A 19187-nucleotide genomic window follows, 5' to 3' on the forward strand; every position below is an offset into this window, starting at 1 on the left:
TGCCCAAAAGGGAGAGCATAAAACCAAACCGAGCCGATCCGAGCCAAAACCCCCGTTAAATGTTATGGAAGACCTGAGAGACGCGAACCCAAAGCTGCAATCGCCGCAGCGAAAGCGAATGAGGAGAGAGGTAAGAGGAAAGAGTGAACGCATAATCATCACTTTTAACGGCAGGAAGGACGTACGGAAGGTCGCCCATGGTCGGGTTGGTCGGGTTGGTCTGGTTTGGTCTCGGTCTGTGGGGTCCAAAAATCGCGCGTATGACTTTTCAAATGAATGACAGCAATTAACGCAGTCAATGATGGCGCGGCCATTGTTTGCCCTCCTGTTTTGCTTTTTGCGCCAGTTTGGTCAGCCATTAAAAGCCGCCAACGTTGTCGACTGTCCACAGGCCACAGCCACGTCCTCAGCCCATGTCCACAGCCACATTCTCGTCCATATCCACGCGTCTGTTTGTGTCTAGGCTCGCATTCACGTCCATGGCCCATGGTCCATGGTCGCCAGGGTTATGACACATAAAAAGCAACTGGTTCAGGAGCAGCAGCAGCAGCAGGACCATGACTACGCCTAGTCTAGGGCCACAAAGCCAACTCCGTTATCAGCCGTCTGGCTCTTGGCTGCTGGCTGCTGGCTGCTTGGCTGTTGGTCGAAAGGCTCAGGACTAAAAACAAACAAAATACGAACGAGACCCAGGGCTGAGGCCACTAAATCTGTTATTTATATGACATCAGCGGGCCATTGGCTGGTCTGGTGGTGGTGGTGTACAAACGATGCGTTTGTCGAGCATATTTTAGATATTTAAATGCGACCACCAGACAAGGTAGATTTACAGCAGCTGATGGGCGAGAGTGTGCCGCAGGTTAAGAAATATTAAAGAGCTTTTCGCCATGGTCTGGTAACCCTAGAAACACACCCCCATCCACCCACTAAGCGGCCGCCTCAACGACTCCATTTTGTCACTCATTTTCACACGCTTCTGTCCCGGGCAAAGGCCGGAAACGCGGCCCCTCGTTCATCATGGACTACTGCCAATATGTTGACCCTGTCACAAAACCAAACCATTGCAGCAGCAGCCTCTCTCTCTCTCTCTCGCGCTCTCTCCCCCTGCTGCACACTTTATGGCCCCAGGACTTGGGCATCTGTTGACCCAAACGCGTAACCAATTTTGGCCAGCGCCTGCAACGTTCAGTGCGGTGTTGTGTGTCCTGTGTTGCAGTCGATAGCTGGCTTTCTGCAGTGGCTGGATGCTGCTGCTGCTGCTACTGCACTTCATCATTACCCGGTCGTTATCGCTTTTTTGAATTTAAATAATGGTCGCTTTGAAAGGGGGAAACCCTCCAAAAAGAGGGCCAGGCCAAACGATGCACCGAAAACTGATTTGAAATTTGAGCCCGACACGTACGGGGACACGGCGAACGGAATGTCCTGTGCCCAATTCATCTGCTGCTCGTTCTCGTTCTCTTCTCGCTTCGCCTGATTGTTAATGAGATGATGTTGATGTGGGGCACACAGAGAGCGACCCCGAGTTCGGCTCGGTCTTGCGCCGGCCAGCCTGGTGAGAGGCAGTTGGCAGGCATAACCGCACTCGAAATGCTCTGGGGGTTTTTATCACACATACGACCCGTGTGTCGTCGCGGCCGCATGCATAATTTGCATCACCTCCCTCAGCCTACCCAACAATACCCAACCTACCCAGCCAGATGCCCCCACAGTGGTGGCGGCAACGAAAATGCTCATTAAAATACGCGAAAATGTTGTAGTCGAAATATGTTTTCGGTTTGCCTTTGAAATGTCATTTTCGGTTGCCGCCGGTTGCTGCAAGTTTGTCGCGTATCGCGGACATGCTGCACACATATTTTCAATAATTTATGTTGCACATTTGCAGGGATCTTGGCTAACGATGACCGCAAAATAATTCGGTCAAATTGTTTTATTGCGGCACAAAGATATTCAGGTTTAAAAACAACTTCGATGGGTATGCTCCTCCGCCAAGTGCTGCATCAGCAGTGGCAACATCCAGTTGAAGATGCCAAACACGCTCTTCCTGCGCAGAGCACACCACTTCTCACTCTCTCTCTGTGTGTGTGTGCGGCTTGTGTGGACACTCAAAGCTGTTAGTGAAGTGCCCGTTGACTGGACACGGAAAAAACCGAGTGAAAAGCAAAGAAAGAGGGGAACGGGAAACAGAGAGGAATTCGCTGACTTCCAATCAAGTTCGTCAGGCAGCACATAAAACGGGCCCCAGACAGCAAAGAGCTGCGGCTGCTGTGGTCGAGCGGAGGGCAGTGGAGAGGGGAGTCCGTGAAAGGGAGAGAACCCAATCGCCAACGCCAAATGTCCATCATCTGCAATGGCAATAAAACTGGCCAAAGGCAGCCCCAAGGATTCACTGAGCAATGCAACGCATATAAAATATTTGCCGCAGCAGTCAAAAAAGAAAAAAAAAAAAGAAAAGAAAAAAAGGGCGAAAAGGCTGAAAGCCTGAAGAGGATGGGCCAGTGGACCGTTCAGAGATAGTTGCCAAAAGGGCCGAAAATTATGCCTAGTGTGTGTGTGTGTGTGTGTGTGTGTGTGTGTGAAGGAGTGGAAAAATTGCCAAGCCCTGAAGGGCTGGTCAGTTGCCTGCCTGCTGGGCAGCACAGATACAGGAGAGCCGCGTGAGAGCCGCAAATTATTGTTGCATACTTTAAGCGGTTTTCAGCCCCCTTCTGCAGCATGTGAGCATACCTTTGGCCTGCCTGTGGCTTTGGCTGTGGCTGCTGGCTCGCTACCCTGCTAAGCGGCATATCAAAATCTCATAAAATGTTCCCCCCCCTTATCCGCCCCGTTCACTTGCTTTCATTTTGTTAATTGTGCAACGATTCCGTGCTAGGCGATTCCTTGCTGTTTGCATTGCTGCGCTTGCAGTTCGGCTCTGTCGAATCTCCTGCCGCCGAGTCCTGATCCTTCCCACACATACGAGTATTCCCTTCGTGGCCGTGTAATTGTTTGAGCATTCCGTACGGATTTATTGTTGCTCTCCGGCTGTGTGTTCGCTGTGTTGTTTTAGCCCTTGAAACGAAGCATTTGATGGCAGTTTGATTTGTCAGTTGTTTAATTTATGACTCTGCATCGAAAGAGTTTTGAGAACTCTCTCTCTTTCTGTTAGCCTTTCCACCAACAGTATTCCTGGAGCTATCCTTCTCTGTTGCCACAGGACTAGGAGTAGAACCAGTGGGCTGGGGCTGGGGCTGCTGCTGCTGCTGGTTCGTTTCATGCCTTGGCCAAATAAACTGCTAAAAATGCTGAGAACGCGCGATGTGCCCCAGCCAAAGGAGGAAAACGAAGTGGCAGTGCAAAAAAAAGTGCAACAACTGACGCCAAAAACAATAAATGCCGCTGAGCACTACAACAGAACAGAAGAGAGTGGAGTGGAGCGGAGCGGAGGAGGGTGGAGTGTGGAGTGCTGGGGATTGCAGGGAAATGTGCTAAGGAAAATACAAAATAACAGAAGTGCCAAATGGCCAGTCAGCGGCGCCAGCGGCGCAGCAGCGGAGAAAGCAGATGAAAATGCGGAAAAAGTCGCAAGTAGCCAGGAAAAACAACAGACAAGAGGAGGGGTAGCTGGTGAGGCGGTGAGGCGGGAAAACAGTTCGCGTAGCACATGTGGCAAGCGGACAGATACGAGAGAGTAACAGCACTTGAAAATCGACGAAAATCCTTTTGCATGTTGTTTCACAAGTGGCCAAACCATCCCCTGTCCCCTCACACACCCTGATTTCCATTCAGCCCCAAATCCGTACGATTCCGTATTCCGTCCATTCTGCTGATGCAGCGAGTGCGATGTGCTCCCTCTGTGTGCGTGTGTGTGTGTGTGTGTGTGTGTGTGTATCTTGACTCTGTTTTATTTCAGTTATATCTGTAGATACTTTCGCAACACTTCATAAACCATAAAAACAACACGAGACCAGCAGCAGCAGCGCCAGCAGCAGACACCAGACTCCAGACAGGCAAGCAATGGGAGATGGAAAATTTAATTTGAAGCCCATAATTTTTGGGTTAACGCTGTCAGGGAACAGCTGCAGCAGATTCACAGGGATCTGTTTATTACATTTTTTTTTTGTACCAAGACAAAGACGGCAGGAAGTCGCGAGCTGAGAGTCGCGAGTTTCAATCGCTCCATCGACCCCAAAGTGACTTCTGGTGACGCGTGAGAAACGCTTTGGGGCCACCCATCATGCCATGGGTTTGCTGCTAGGAATGCAGGAGGGGGTCTGCTATAATTTACAACAAAAAATACCCCAGAGGTGCTGGCTCGAATGCGATATTCTTTGTTGATCCACAGTGTTAGATTCAGTGAACGTTCATGCTCTCCGCTCTCCGCATACGAGTGCGCCCCTCTGTACTCCTCAACCCAATCGCTGTGTTTGTTTGTCGCCGCAGTTGATGTCAGCAAATAGTTCCCAGAAACCTCAAGTGCAAATGAATATCCGTCTAGCTGCAGAACTGAACAAATGCGAAATCGGAGCTGGTTGCAAGCAGCGGCATAAAATTTCCGAACGACTTCTGAAAACTGACTATCGACAGTTGGCTGGCCTGCTTTTGAGGTGGGAGTAGTCTGGCTGGCTGGCTATAAAAACCAAGTGGCGGTCTTTGGCTGGCCCAGCTCGTCGATCGATCAATCATGGAAAAGACCGCCGTGCTGCTGCTCTTTGCCGTGATGAATCTCTGGTTCACTCCGGTGGCTGGTGAGGAGGAGTCAAAAATGCTGAAGCCCGTGCCCATACGATTTATACCGCTGCTCGATATTAAGGAGAAGGAGTTCGAGGCGGGCTTCGAGGTAATCGACACCGATTTGCCCTTCGTCGTGGCTTTGGACTTTAGGGGACGCAAGGGCAGTTGGTTCTGCGCGGGTGCCATACTGGGCCATTGCTGGATCGTCACTGTGGCGTCTTGCACCAAGCACGCGGCCCATGTGGCCATCAGCTACGGCGCCTACCAGCGCGACAAGTCCCTCTTTACGCGGCACGTCACCGGCAAGGCCATCCACAACAATCCCATGAACAAGGAGTTCAAGCACGACTTGTCCCTCATCCGCACCAGCTATGTGAATTTCACGGACCGAGTGCGCGCCATATCACTGCCCTCCCAGAAGATCCGGCTGCCCTACATCGACGAGTGGACCTACTCGGCGGGCTGGGGCCGGCACCACGTCGCCCTGATGAGCACCAACCAGCTGCGCCTCATTCAGGTGGAGGCGAAGTCAAATCACTATTGCCGGAAGACTGGTTTCGGCCAGATCATAATGGACTCGATGATGTGCACCAGCTTGGCTGAGGCGGACAACAGCTGTCTGCTGGACTCCGGCAGTCCGCTGGTGCTGCGCGACCTACAGGTGATCGTTGGCGTGGCCTCCTTTGCCAGCCAGCTGGACTGCCGGCAAAATCGGCTGCTGGTCTACACGCGACTCACAGAATACATCCCATGGATACGATCCCTCATTCGGGACGATGTGTGAGACACAAGACTCGAATTAAAGGATCATTAGACGTGAGCTGGAAGCAGCCTTTTTCTGGCGGATTTTTGGGGGGAGTGGGGCAAAAAACTCTTTTGCTTGCCGTTCAGGTGGAATCTAATTAAGACTAATCAAGGCGCAGAGTTTGGCCGGAAGTGGCGCCGCTGCGTTCCATTCAGCGGCACTTCCGGCAGCACTACCCCCAACCCCAACCCGAACCCGAACCGCCTGCAGCAGCAGCAGCAGCAGCTTGGACCCAAACGGATGCGCGAGTGACACGAGTGGCGAGCAAACATTTCATTAGTGAAAATTTCGTGCGCTTTTTCTTCTGCTAATGAGAAATTTCTGGCCTTGCGCGAGAAAGAATCCTTTCAAGGCAGTGCCCCGTCTCAGACTCAGACTCGGACAGCGGAAATGGCGTGAAAATTAATTAAATTTAGCAAAAGAAACTGAAAATACTTGGAAAGGAAGTCGAGAAGGTGAATGAATGGAGGCTGCAGACCAGGAGGACAGCAGCCAGATAAGCTAAATCTGAAATTGCCAAACAAATGCTTGTCTAATGGTGGCTGATTTTGTTTGGCGTTGATTTTTCGTCCCCATGAATAACAGATGTCGGGGGGGCTTCCCTCTGAACCAAACCAAAAAGGAAACAGCGTCGCCAGGCTGTCTATTCGTTCGTCTTTCCTTCCGTCCGTCCGTCCGTCTGTCTGTCTTTCTGGCCTGCCTGTCGCTCAGTCAAATATTAAAAAATATATAAATCATAAACAGATGACGCCGCCCGCTTTGCATTGAATTCCCGACGCTGTTTTTTTCGGTTGTTGTGTTGTAGCTATTGCTACTTTGCGTATTATTTATTCATAATTTCTTTTTATTGTGTTTTATTGTGTCGGAGTGCTGCTGCTGCTGCTGTTCTCCCGGCTCCCTTTTTAGCGGCTTCTGTGCGTTCATCACACGCACAACGAGGCGTATACGTCACGTGCAGGAGTCGTCGTCCTCGTGCTCATCCTCGTCCTCTTTGTTTCCCTCACCGCCCCCTTGTAGTTGTGTTTTTTACGCCTGCCTAGCTCAGCGCAATCAGTTGACACTTCCCTTAGCATGTCGTCATTTATCTCACAATGGTCCTGGGCCCTGGTCCTTGCTTATTTTGCAAATTTGTATTTCTTGTACAACTGTCACAGGGAAGTCCTTCCCTGGGATCCACTGCGACTGCTGCTGTTGCTGCTGCTGGGTCTGCTGCTGCTGGGTCTGCTGCTGCTGGGGCTGACAGTAAAAAGTAACATCCATGTCTCGTTTGGCTTTGACTTGCCCACCCCACCACGCCACCGCCCGACTCCTCCTTCGCATAGTTCGCTGCTCAGTCTGTCCATCTCCATTCATAGTCATCACACATGACGCCCCCTCTCTAGCTCTCCAGCTCTCGCCTGACTGCCCCACCGAAGCAGGGAGCCATCTAGGAGAGGGGCGGCAGGAGAGTGCAATCATTGTCATTATCATATGCGTCATGATTTCGTTCGGTGACGTCAGACAAAGCAGTCTGTCAGCCATTCAGTCCCTCATTCACTCAACAGACTGTGATGACATTTGCATCATGGTGGAATCGAGGCATCCGATTCGGTGTTTTGGCTGGGGGAAAACCCATCTGAATTTGAATAGATTTTCCAGGGGAAGAACATAAAGTTACTCCCAAATGAAGGCTAAGCTGGCGACAATGATACACGGAACGGGAAAACCAATCGGATATCTGCAGCTAATGCAAAACAAGTGCCACGTTCCCATTGAAACGCAGATGAATGCTGGGAAGCCCTCCAAGGGCGAGTGTTAATTTTTCAACGGAGAAGCAAAAGGAGAGCCATTCACGGCACTTAATCCATATGTCGCAGGCGACACCCCACCGCACCGCACTGCCTGGGGAATGAATTATGTGCGACATGTACGAAAAATTACGCGCAAAAATTGCAATGATGAAAAATGAAATTTATTGTGTGTCAGGGTTGGGGTCAGGGTCGTGGCAGCGGCAGCGGCAGCGGTAGGCGGAGGCTGGCATTTTGCACCCCTTTTAACACGCTTTTTAAATTTATAATGACGCACAGGATGCACAGGAGGCAACACACACAGGAAGCACACAGGAGTCGGGCATTTCGGAGCCGTTGAGCAGCCTAATTTCCAAGGGGCTCGGGATCGGGCCCGGGCAAAAGTTTTTGCGCATTTTAGCGTAGAAAATGCAATAAATTAAGCAAAATACTTGAGTCACCTTGAGCCTTGAGCGCCTGATCCTTGAGCCCTCGAGCAAAGGGGCAGAATGAATGAATGAATGGATGGTTGGAAGGGGATGGAATGGTACGACTAGGTGGGTTGGGTGGAGGGGTGCTTGATGCTTGAGCAGCATGTCCTTTGGGCGACAACACGGCAGCCGTTGTCGAAAGTTTATTTCTGCCCTTTTTCATTTCCCTTTTTTTGTTTTTTTTGTTTTTTTTTTTTGTTTGACTAAGCGCGTGATTAAATGTAAAATTGGATTTTTATTATTTGTTTGCAAAATATCCTTCGCTGTTGTCCTGATCCTTGGCCTGGTCTTAGGTTGCTCTGGGTTCGCTCGTCTGCCTTTTGGCAAGTTTTCAAATTGCGTGGCAAATGGCAAATGTGGCATGGGGTAGGCTACGTTAGGGCATGGGACTCGTCCTGCAGCGCATATTTTGCACAGTTCTGTTCTGTTCAGTTCTGTTTCGAAGGGTTCGGCAAACGCTGAAAGAAGAATACCTTTATAATGCGATTTTCGGTCTGATCTCCCTCTCGACAGCAATGCGTCAGCTGTTCAGCATGCTCCTGGCATATATAATGAGTGCACTTGGGGGAAAGGGGACTAATCCCTGCTGTCTATGGGCTTGGTATATTAATTTTTTGCCGAATAGATCATAAAATAGCACAAATAACTCTGTAAGCCCACACATGGGCACACCGCTCGCATGTGATGGGAATAGAAAGTGGAGCCGTACACCCACTCCACTTCAGGCCAGGCCAGCCCAGCCCAGAGAGACTGTGAATGCATTTATTCATTCATCCATCCATCCATTGTGTGTTTACCAACTGCACAAAAACGTTTTGCGCCATAACTAAAAACCTCCGGCTAATTGACACTAATTGCAACTACTTCCCTGGCAACAACACTGCGGAGGCTGTGGGGCACAAAGCTGCTGGCTTTGGGGCTGCCTGATTATCATCGGGTGCCGGGCCGCCATGAACAACAAAATGAATGGACACCCCAGCGAAGAGCTGGCGGCAACATTTGGTGCGAGTAATTGCAACAGAATCGTCAGTGGCCAGTGGCCAGTTTCCAGTTTCCAGATGCAGCTCCAGCTCCAGCTGTGGAGACTGCCAGATGAATTGTAAATTGTAAACGCCCCATTCGGATTGGTCGATCAATTTCATTTGGGGTCTGGCTGCTAACCTTGTTTGGATTATGATTCCATTTTGGAATTCGCTGATTGGAAATTCCGTTGGCAGGCCATCACAAAATATCCATAGTGCTGCTTCAATGGATCAACGTGGAAAATAATATTAGCTTAATTGGAGATACCTTTGTGTGTGTGTGTGTGTGTACCTGTGACTGGGTGTTGCTCTTAATGCCCAAATAATTCCCATTCAGTGGCAGAGCCAAGTCTCCGAATGTCTCTCAGTGGCACATAACAATCAAAATGCCATATGCCAGATGCCAGAACTCAGAACAACAAAAGGCCATAATCAAATTTTGTCACATTTAAAGCACTTTTGACACATTTTAAAATCAAATTTTATGGCCAACTCGAGCAGCGGCCGAGACTGTAGCTGACTTTGGTTTCTCTGGTCTGATAATAGGCAAACAATTTCACAAAATTTGCGTTGAGGGAGCGATGAAGACAATCAGAGTATACATATGTACTTACATACATACATATGTATGCCCCTTGCTGCTGCTGCTACAGCTACTGCTGCTGGTGTTGTTGTTGCTGTCGAGTGTACTTAAATCCAATTGACAATTTGAAATTAAAATGCCAAAAAGTACACCACACGCACACAACCGCAGCAACGAAACGAGCCAAAGGACGTCAGACACAGATACACAGATACGAATGCAGATGCAGATACGGATACGGATGCACTTGCAGATGTAAAGATACTTGAATAAACTCGCATAAAATGAACTGCTTTCAATGCTACTCGTTTAAGTTGAATATTGAGGACAAGGAATAAGGATAAGGAATATTTCTCCATCGCTAATCATGTCTCTCTAGCAATGTTTTCTGGCAGTGTATAATGAAATGCAACGCTGCACATTGCACACGCAGCATATCGCATCTGTGTGCGTTTGATTTTCTGTGTGTGTGTGTGTGTGTTTGTGTGTGTGGAATAGAAATTGCAATGTCAGCAATTGGCAGCAGCAAAATCTAAATAAACATTGTCACAAAATGCAACCGCCCCACCCTGCCACATTTACAGCGACCAGAGGAGCAGCATCAGCTGGAGTAGCAGTGAAAACTAAAGGGTTACCAACTCCACCCACAAATGTTAGGGTTGTCAATAAAATTGCCAACAGCCCCACAAGCGGAGGGGCGCCGGAGGACCACTCGATGGGTGTGTCCTGCCCATAGGTAACTAGCAAATGCAGTTTTGCATTTGTGCCATGTACGAGATACGGATACGAGACACGAGATACATTTACCGATACAGATACAGACACAGATACTCGTACACCCGTACATCCTGTTGCTCCTGCCCTAGCCCTGTCCCTGTCCCTTCCACTTGGCACTTTTGTCGTTTGCTTTATAAATAAATGCATTTTCATTTGAGTAGGGAAAGTGGAAAAAAAACGAGAAGGAACGTGTGAGTCGTTTCTGGGGACACGACTCTACTTATACCCGTACTCAGTCAGTATATACATACACTTTTGAGCTTACGATTTTTTAGAATTTTAGAAAAAAAAAAAAAATTTTACATTTTACATTTTTTTGCTACATATGCTATCTACATCTACATATAAAATGTCTATTATACATCTAACATGTAGATTGTACATGTTCCATTCATATTCTACATCTCCTCCGCTAGGGGTTGCTCGCGCACTGAACGCGGCAGAGTGTGCGAGCGAGAAGGAAAATGAGTTGTGTTGTCGTGGACGGGAGGGGCACGGGGAAGCAACAGAAAATTAATTTCTTCATTCTGGCTATAATTATGATCCGATCTGATTCGTTTTTAGTTTTATCGTTTCTTTAAAATTGTGCCTGCCACAGATTTTCGTCTTTTGTGGGGGCGGAAGGAGGCGGGGCGAAATTTTGAAATACACTTGTAGCAGTGTGATATCACATGAGTCTGGAAACCAAATTTGGTTGCCCTAGCTCTTATAGTCTCTGAGATCTAGGCGCTCAACAAGACAGACAGACAGACAGACAGACAGACGGACAGACGGACAGACAGACATGGCTATATCGACTCGGCTATTGATGCTGATCAAGAATATATATACTTTATGGGGTCGGAAACGTTTCCTTCTCTGCGTTACACACATCCACTTTTACCACAAATCTAATATACCCCTTAACTCTTTTTTGAGTACGGGTATAAAAACAGAGAGCCAGGGAACAGAAAGTTACACGGGGAGGAACACTGGCTGGGCTGGCTCTTCACTTTGCTTGATTTGTCAGCTTGACGCCCTCGTCTCTGGTCTCCGGTCTCCGGTCTCCACTCAGCTCCAATCGAATCGAATCGAATCGAATCGAATAGAATCGAACTCTCACCTAACCCCATATTCCTATTCCTATTTCTATACCAATTCCTATTCAAATTTCCATTTTGTTTGCCTTGACAGTTTTGCTTGGGCACGGCTTAGTCTTTTAATGCTCTCCGCTTCGATTGTCAGCTCCGATATTAGTCGACACAACGTTCGTTTCATTTGATACCCATCCAATTCATTCGGTTCCTTCTGTCCCGTGCCGTCCGTTTCGCCCAACGAGTGTCTGCATATATGTAGCTGCAGGACATCATTTTAATAAACTTACATGGCATCAGCCGGAGAGCAAAGCACACCAAAGCAGGTTCAGCAGGTTGATTAGAAAAGTTCTGTTATTACAGCAGTTTTTCTATTGTTTCAGTATGTCACAGGTACTGTCCAGAGGAGAAGGCGTCGCTCTGGGTGACCATCAGGGTGGCCGCTTCTATTTCGGGAATGAGAAATTCTGGTGTTGCATTTGCGTGAACTTTGCGCATTTTAAAACATATCGAAGAGTGAAATGGTTGCCTTTTTGCGATCCACAATTCCTGTGCAAGGCTGTGGGAAAAACTTTTATTACAGTCGTCACGTGCCACATGCCACCTGAAGGGGCAGGCACTTGATGTGCAATCTACCAAAGCTTGTTACAGTTTTGCACTCTTCTGCCTTGTTGCATGCAATAATTTTAACAATTAAAATGAAAAACGAAAACAAAAGCGGAATCGAGGCCATGACAAAGCAGTGCCACTGCAGCACAGCTGCAGGGTGATTGGGTGGTTGGGTTGGTTGAAGCACCCAACTTGTCACCCCCTTAACCCTTACACGTGTTTGTTGTGTGTGTGTGTGTGTGTGTGACAAACCAGCAGCAATCACAACAGCAACAGCAACAGCAACGGCAACAACAGCCACACAAAAGGCATTAAAAGTCACCTTTGGCGGAGGGACTCGTTTTCTCGTTTTGCGTCCTTTCCGTCCCTTCCGTTGTCCTTTTCCAATTGTCATTCGCTTTTGTTTTATGCGACTGCAGTGGGGACTACGAATACCCTTCCCCTCCCCCCACCCCCCTAACCCACTGCGATCCCTATTGCTGCTGTTGTTGTTGTTGTCAAACTAATTGTACGCAACAAAGAGCAGGGAATGAACATTTTTGTGTGTAAAACATTTGAGAAATCCTTGCAAGGGGCAATGGCAATTGCACCTTTGTTCTTTTGATACCCTGCACTCGTGCAGAGCCGAAGGTGTATGCCAGGTGTCCCTGCTGTACAGAGCTAGTACCCTGCTAGCGGGTATCTGATAGTTCGAATCTCCGCTGTGGCGCTTTTTAGTTGTTCTCGCCTTCGGCCAGGAGTGCAAGGATATGGAAATGAATGTGAAATGAGCAGCGCCATGGCAGAGCTCAACTATGGACTGCTGCTGCTGCTGTTGTTGTTCTGCACGCTCTACAAATTAAGCCACATAAATAAAAGTATTTTTTTTTTTTTTTTTTTTATTGTTTTGCAGGCTGTCGCTGCGATTCTCGTTCCCATTCTCGGATCCCGTTCTGCTTGCTGCTGGCACGCTGCGAAAAATTTAAATTAGAATTTACAGCAAAATCGGGAGTCGGGGAAGCGAGCGAACAAGCAAATGAAACGCTATAAATTATCGCATCCTTTTTGGTGGTTGGTCTTTCCGTACCGCTTCTCTAGCTGTGTCAGCAGAACCGAACCCGCCCCAGCCCCCCCCTGGCAGGTAAATTTAAATGCGATTTGTTACGGTTTTGGCTTTTGTCGAATTTCGAAAGACATCCCGGCAGTCGCGTGTCCTGGCGGGGGTTGGAGATCCTTACACTCGCGTTTGCTCGCGCAGAGAATTATTGCGACAGGTTTTCTTAATTTGTATCTTATGGATGTGTGTGTGTGTATGCCCTGTAGTTTTAATTGGAAACGGGGATAGAGCGAGGCCAAAGGAGTTGGCGGCTTGTTAGCAGGGATTATCCTTACCCGCTCTCATTTTTTTTTATTCACACTCTCAAGTGCCAGAATGGCCTCGAGGCGTCGAAAACACTTTCACTCGCTTTCCCTGCGAGGCGGCAACTCAAAGCAAAATTGAAGATAAGCAAAGCGGGCAAAGGGAAAACGGGATTCGAGCCTCTGCTAATGACCCAAAAGTCCAGCAATTTTCCTTTAATCGTTTGGACCCTGTCTGAGGCCTCTCCAGCAGCCTCCTCCAGTAATGCAATCAGTGGCCCAGAACAGGGCCGACATCCAGACCACATCCCGAGATGATAAAAGAAATACTTAGGTGATAAATTTCGCACATAAATGACACCAAAGTCAAAAATCCTCAACAAAATGTACTTTAAAATACTCAAAGGGAGGCAGGGAGGGAGAGAGAGAGAGAGAGAAGGACAAAGATTGGATGCGGGCTATAGATGGAGGCCCATAAAACCAAGGCCGCAGCTCAAATTCGCCGCAAAAGATAATAAAAAACAAAAATTACACTAAGAGGAAAAGACGAGAAAAAATTAATTTACATGAAATTTGTTTTTGTTTTTTTTTTTTTTTTTTGCATTGCCTAAAATAAATTACATGGCAAGTGGTGGGATGAACGGGGCGGGTAGGGAAAGTCCCATTAGGTATTATTAGTGTTGGATTTCCTCCCCACGCACTTGGTGTCAACAGTCACGGGACACGTCCCCCCATACCCACTCAAAAATCAACCGCCCACTTGAGGCATTTAGTTACGCTGACTTGGCCAAAAATGTTTGCCTGAAAATTGCCAGATTTTATAATTTGTTCTATAATTTTAAATGCTGAATTTGCAGGCAACCAGTGGAAAAAAACAGTGTCAGTATTTAATAATATTCAATTGAATTAATTACTTACTACGAAAACAGTTTGGAATGGAGATCGTCACTTACCTGAAAAGTAAATAAAATTATGATTTATTTTTGTTTGGAAGATAAAAAAAACAGTTGAATAAATGGCTAACAGAAGAATAGAATAGTTTATAGAATATATAATAATATATATATTATAATATATAATATAGAATATATAAATATATATTAATATATATTTAAGTGATATAGAAACGTAGGGAAATGACTGGCTTGGATTATCGTCTTTTAATTTGTATAAAAAGTATGTGCTCGAATTTCTTGATTTTTATTTCCATTTACTTATACACTTTCTTCACATTGGTCCTTCTTTAACTGCACAAGCAGTGCTCCACGTGTTCTCAGCTAATTCCCCTACTCGTTTCTACATCCTTTGTCACTTTGAAATGCCTTGTGCTAGGCCCAGGACCCTAGTCCGGCGTGTTTTCCTTTAAATAAAGACCAACACAAGTTCTGGCATAATGGAAAATGTAAATTTCTGCTCGGCACGATATCTCACTGCTGCTCGTGGAAGGGAAACTTGAAGAGCCCTCCTGCTCAGTAGTCGGGAACGCAACCAGCAGCAGCCCTTCCCATGTTTCTCTGTTTCTGGTCATGCAAAAATGCTAATTAAAGTCAGAACGCAATGTTGCGGAAAAATGTTTACAGCCCTGGGGAAAAGCCATGGACAGGGTTAGGGGCAGAAGCAGGGCTCTGATGCAGGGTTAGGGTCATGGAGGAATACAAGAAAAACTTTAAAGATTTTATTGCCATAAGAGTTGGTGTGTTGTTTTTGTTAGTGGCATTCAAATTTAAAGCAAAATGTCACCCGAAAAAATTATACTCGATTTAATTTTCCAGTTCAGTTGTTGTCTGGTCGCTGCCTTCGGAATTGTCCTTCCCACCGTCCATCCGTTCGTCCGTGCAATCGAGGCTGTTGTGCTCTGCTGTGCCGGCTCTTCTATCTCTTGCTCGGGTTCGGTTTTTGGTGTCAAGTTTGACTGGCTCCGGCTTCTGCTATGTGGCTATGACTATGACTATGGCTATGGCTCTGGCCTGGGCACGGGTACGGGGCTCTACGGGTTTTGGGTTCTGAGTTTGGGTTCCGGTTTCACAGTTGACGTTATGCATTGAAATTAATTAAATCACAGCCTGGTGCTCCTCCCTGTTTAGTTGTCCTTGTCTTCCGCTTCGCTCAGTGCCCAATGCCAAGCGCGTTTGCAGCCTTTTAATTAGTTGGCACCCAGACCGATACCGATGATGCCCGCTTCCGAGTCCGACTCCCTACGCCCGACTCTGACTCCTTCTTGCAAAATGGAAAATGGAGTAGCCCAGGCGGGCAGCTAGTAATTTGTAATCGTTGACTTATGGTCCAGGAAGAGTCTGTGTCCCGTGTCCCATGTCCCGTGTCCCGTGTCCTGTGTCCTGTGTCTGGGCACTTAAAGAGCTCAGCCCAAAACTGTCTCTTTAATTTAAATTGTTTTACCTTTCCCCTAGCACTTTCTTGTCCGGCATGAATGAATAAATGCGAATGAATTTGTGACATGAAAATCATTTAAAATGCAGAAAATATATTGAAAATTCAGTCCGGCACTTTAGAGTCTACATCTAAAAAAAAAAAACTAAACAATGTCCTGGCCGACAAAGAGAGAGAGAGAGAGAGATAGAGAGAGTGAGCAAGAGTGGGAGAGTGAGAGAATAGAACTTTTCGTATCTATAGAAATTATGCAGGCAAATTTATTACAGCACAGAATTTAAATGAGTTGAAATCGTTGTCATTGTTTTATTTATACAAAATGTGCACTTTGTTGTCGTTGTTGTTGCTGTTGCAATAATGAAAGTTACTCAATTGGAATATTTCAACTTATGTGCTTAACAATCTCTCGTACCCGGCGACACCCAAATACAAGAACAATGAAAAGTGCTGCAGTACCCCCCATTCCCATTCCCATTCCCATTCCCATTCTCAATCACAATCCCCGTTCCCTGTAGCTGTACCCATGGGAATCGCCAATTTATTTGTCACTCTCACTCGACCCTCGGGGCAGACGCTGGCTATATCGCCTGTCTCATGTCCTCCTGTGTGTGTGTGTGTGCTCTCCCTCTTCCCTCTCAGTCCATTAGTCCGATGCCAGAGCTGGCAACGGCATCGGCATCCTCTGTTGACTCCATTCAGTTTTGCGGTACATTTGATTTGCTTCCCACTCGCTTTGTCTCTTCATTGGCATTTTGTGCTTTTCTGATTTCCCAAACAGACAGAATCGAATCCCTTCTGGGTCCAGTCCGAACGAACCCTTCCTTTCCAATTGTCATCATTATAATGTCATTGGTATGTGAAAGAGTGGAAGAGGAACATAAAGAGAAAGAGAGGGTTAAGCATTACATCAATTGGTGAGGATTGGGTAGCAGCAGCAGCAGCACCAGCACCAGCAGCAGTATCCTTTCTCTGTCCAACACAAATGAAGCGGTTTGGAATGCAACAGACAAACTGACAGAAGATGCTAATACGAGTACGAGTACGAGGAACGACTGTGTGTGTCCCCCCCAGGGTCCAGATAAATCAGTTCCTGCTCGTCTTTAAGTCAGCTCTCTCGTCAGGCTTAATTTCCACACAAGCTGCACACAAAGACAATCGAAAGTGTCGCCTTAGAACTCTATTAAAAATCTTTTAGAGCGCTCAAGTATAAAGCAGATGATGAAGTGGAGACTGCAAGGCAGGCAACAGAACACAGAGCACAGAAGACACAAGACACAAGACAGACAATGGCAGCGTTTCGGGCTACCCCCGCTGGGGCTGGGGGAAAAACCCCCCAGGAGGAGCAGCAACAAAGATGCACGGCGGCTGAGCAGCGTGCTGTGGATGAAGATATTTATTTTAGGGATAAAAGGAATTCAGTAGGGCTTAAGAGTGCGGATGAGTGCCACTTCACGAGCAGCGCAAGGAGCAAACGACGACGAAGGAAACGACGAAGGAGACGACACACGCGAGCGACAATGACGAGGACCAAGATGGGACAATGGGCTCCAAGAGTGGTGCCCGGGACAAAGGACGCGCGAAAAGTGCTCAAGAAAACACCGAGAGGAGCAGCCGGCCCTTGAGTGCAGCTTAATTGTCACTGCCAACCGGTACGGTGGGCGGCTCGAGCGTGCCACTGCCACTGCCGGCTTTTTGAAGCCTTTCCGCCGCTGCCGCTGCGACCGCCTCTGCCTCAAACCCATCCCACTTGACGCCCACATTCCGCTCGGCTTTTGTGTGCACTCTTTGAATAATTTAAAACTGCCAAAAAGTATGCAAATGTTTTCTCGTTTCGCTCTCTGCCCCCCCAACCCAAAAAAAAAAAAAAGAAAACCCTCTTGCCCCTGGCAGTTGACCCTTGCCCGGAGCCAACGCCAGGCCACCTGGCCCGAAAGCCCCAAAGTATGCAGTAAAAATGTCATTAAATGGGTTCTCCTTTTAATGTTTTTACATTTGTGTTGCCCTGTTTTAAGTATTTTGTGCTAATTAGCGAGGTTTCGCCTGAGTTTTCCCCAGAGATTATGGAAATGGATTACAGCGGAGATCTCAGATCTCAGCATTCATCAGATCAGGCCCAAGGCAACGTTTTCTATCGGTTGTTTCCACTAATGCCGCCCCGCCCACACATGCAACATGCCAAAAACTTGAAAATGATTATTATTTCAGCTTTTTCACTCGCAACGGAACGGCCTTCAATCAGACACGAAGAATGAAACCTCTTGCCACAATTTATGCGGCATGACATATTTGAATGCAAATTTATGCAAAACGTGTCAATGTGCTAACAACAAAAACAAACGAGCCACGGACTAACGTGTGACTAAAACTAAAACTTCAGAATCACAACAACAAAAAAAAACAAAAAAAAGAAAAACACCAGCAAGCACAAAATAATCCAAATCCTCAACACGCGGTGACGGACTGACTGACTGACTGACTGACTGACTGACGTACGTGGCAAGTCAACAAGGGTGCCCCTGGATCGCTGTGTGTGGCACTGTTACTCTGCTCTGGCCTGGCCTGCCCTGCCCTGCCCTGCTACTCGTGCCTGATTGACGTGGCCAACGTTCGCTGCGCTCTCTAATCCGTTAATAGAAACATTAACGAGGCATTTTTGCGAAAATTATTTCGAGCACGCGATACGGCCAACCAACCAGCTAGTCGTCGTCGTCGTCGTCTCTCGCTTCTTCTCGAGTCAAATCGAGTCTGGCCGCTCTTCACGGCACGTCAGTCAAGTTCAAAGTGCAGCACAGTGGCCCGTTGGTAGTTTTTGAACGCGACAGGAGCGCAGGGTGGGGCACGGCACTGGCACCCCTGCACCGCCCACTACATTTTCGCTTCGTTCAGTTTCGCTTTTATTTCCCGTCGATCGTTAACCCTTCGTGTGAGGGTGTCTTTGACGAGGACTGGGTATGGGTATGGGTCTGGTTCTGGTTCTGGGTCTCTGACACTGGCTCCGGCTCTGACTCTGGCCTGGCCTGGCCTTTGGGGGGTGAACGTTTGCTACTCCACAGCTCTGGCAATCAGTGCACGTCATGGACTGGTGGTTGCTTCCAGTTCAAGCAGCCCGAAATAATTGCATTGTAATGTGCAAAGTGTCTGCCACCCAAAGAGGCAGCAGCAGCAGCAGCAGCAGCAACAGTAGCAGCAACAGCAGCAGCAGCAGCAGCCTCATCTAAGTCCCCCTTCGGCCTGCCACGTTGTTTGCATGTCAGGCTGATGTAATTTTTGCACGTTCATCTACGAGTGGTGTGTGTGTGTGTGTGTGTGTGTAGCAGGAGGCACTCTACTAGTATGTGTGTGTACCTGTGTTTATGTGTCGGTAATTTCCAATCTCACTTTGCAATCGTTTTACAACATTTTGCTTTTATTTTATGCCAAAAGCGCTGCAACTTTTTTGATAGCCACCTCTCAGACCCTCTGACCACACACCGTGCCCCGTGCCCCCTGGCCATGTGTACTCCTCGCGCTTTTTATGGGCCCCCTTACTGCCCTGCGCTCGCATTTTATTGCAGTTTACTATTTATGTGTCTGCTGCAATTATAACGGAAACTAGTTGAGTGCCACAGTGGGACCATTGAGT

General features: G+C 47.6%; 1 protein-coding gene across 1 annotated transcript; it reads left to right on the top strand.

Moving 5' to 3' along the window:
- Positions 1–4663: 4663 nt before the first annotated feature.
- Positions 4664–5497, top strand: LOC121403859 (serine protease 1-like). The gene has a single exon (XM_041591830.1). It carries the CDS (start codon positions 4664–4666, stop codon positions 5495–5497), a length of 834 nt encoding a protein of 277 aa, XP_041447764.1.
- The last annotated feature ends 13690 nt before the right edge of the window (positions 5498–19187 follow it).

Source organism: Drosophila obscura, unplaced genomic scaffold (assembly GCF_018151105.1).
Source record: "Drosophila obscura isolate BZ-5 IFL unplaced genomic scaffold, ASM1815110v1 contig_1, whole genome shotgun sequence".
NCBI lineage: Eukaryota > Metazoa > Arthropoda > Insecta > Diptera > Drosophilidae > Drosophila > Drosophila obscura.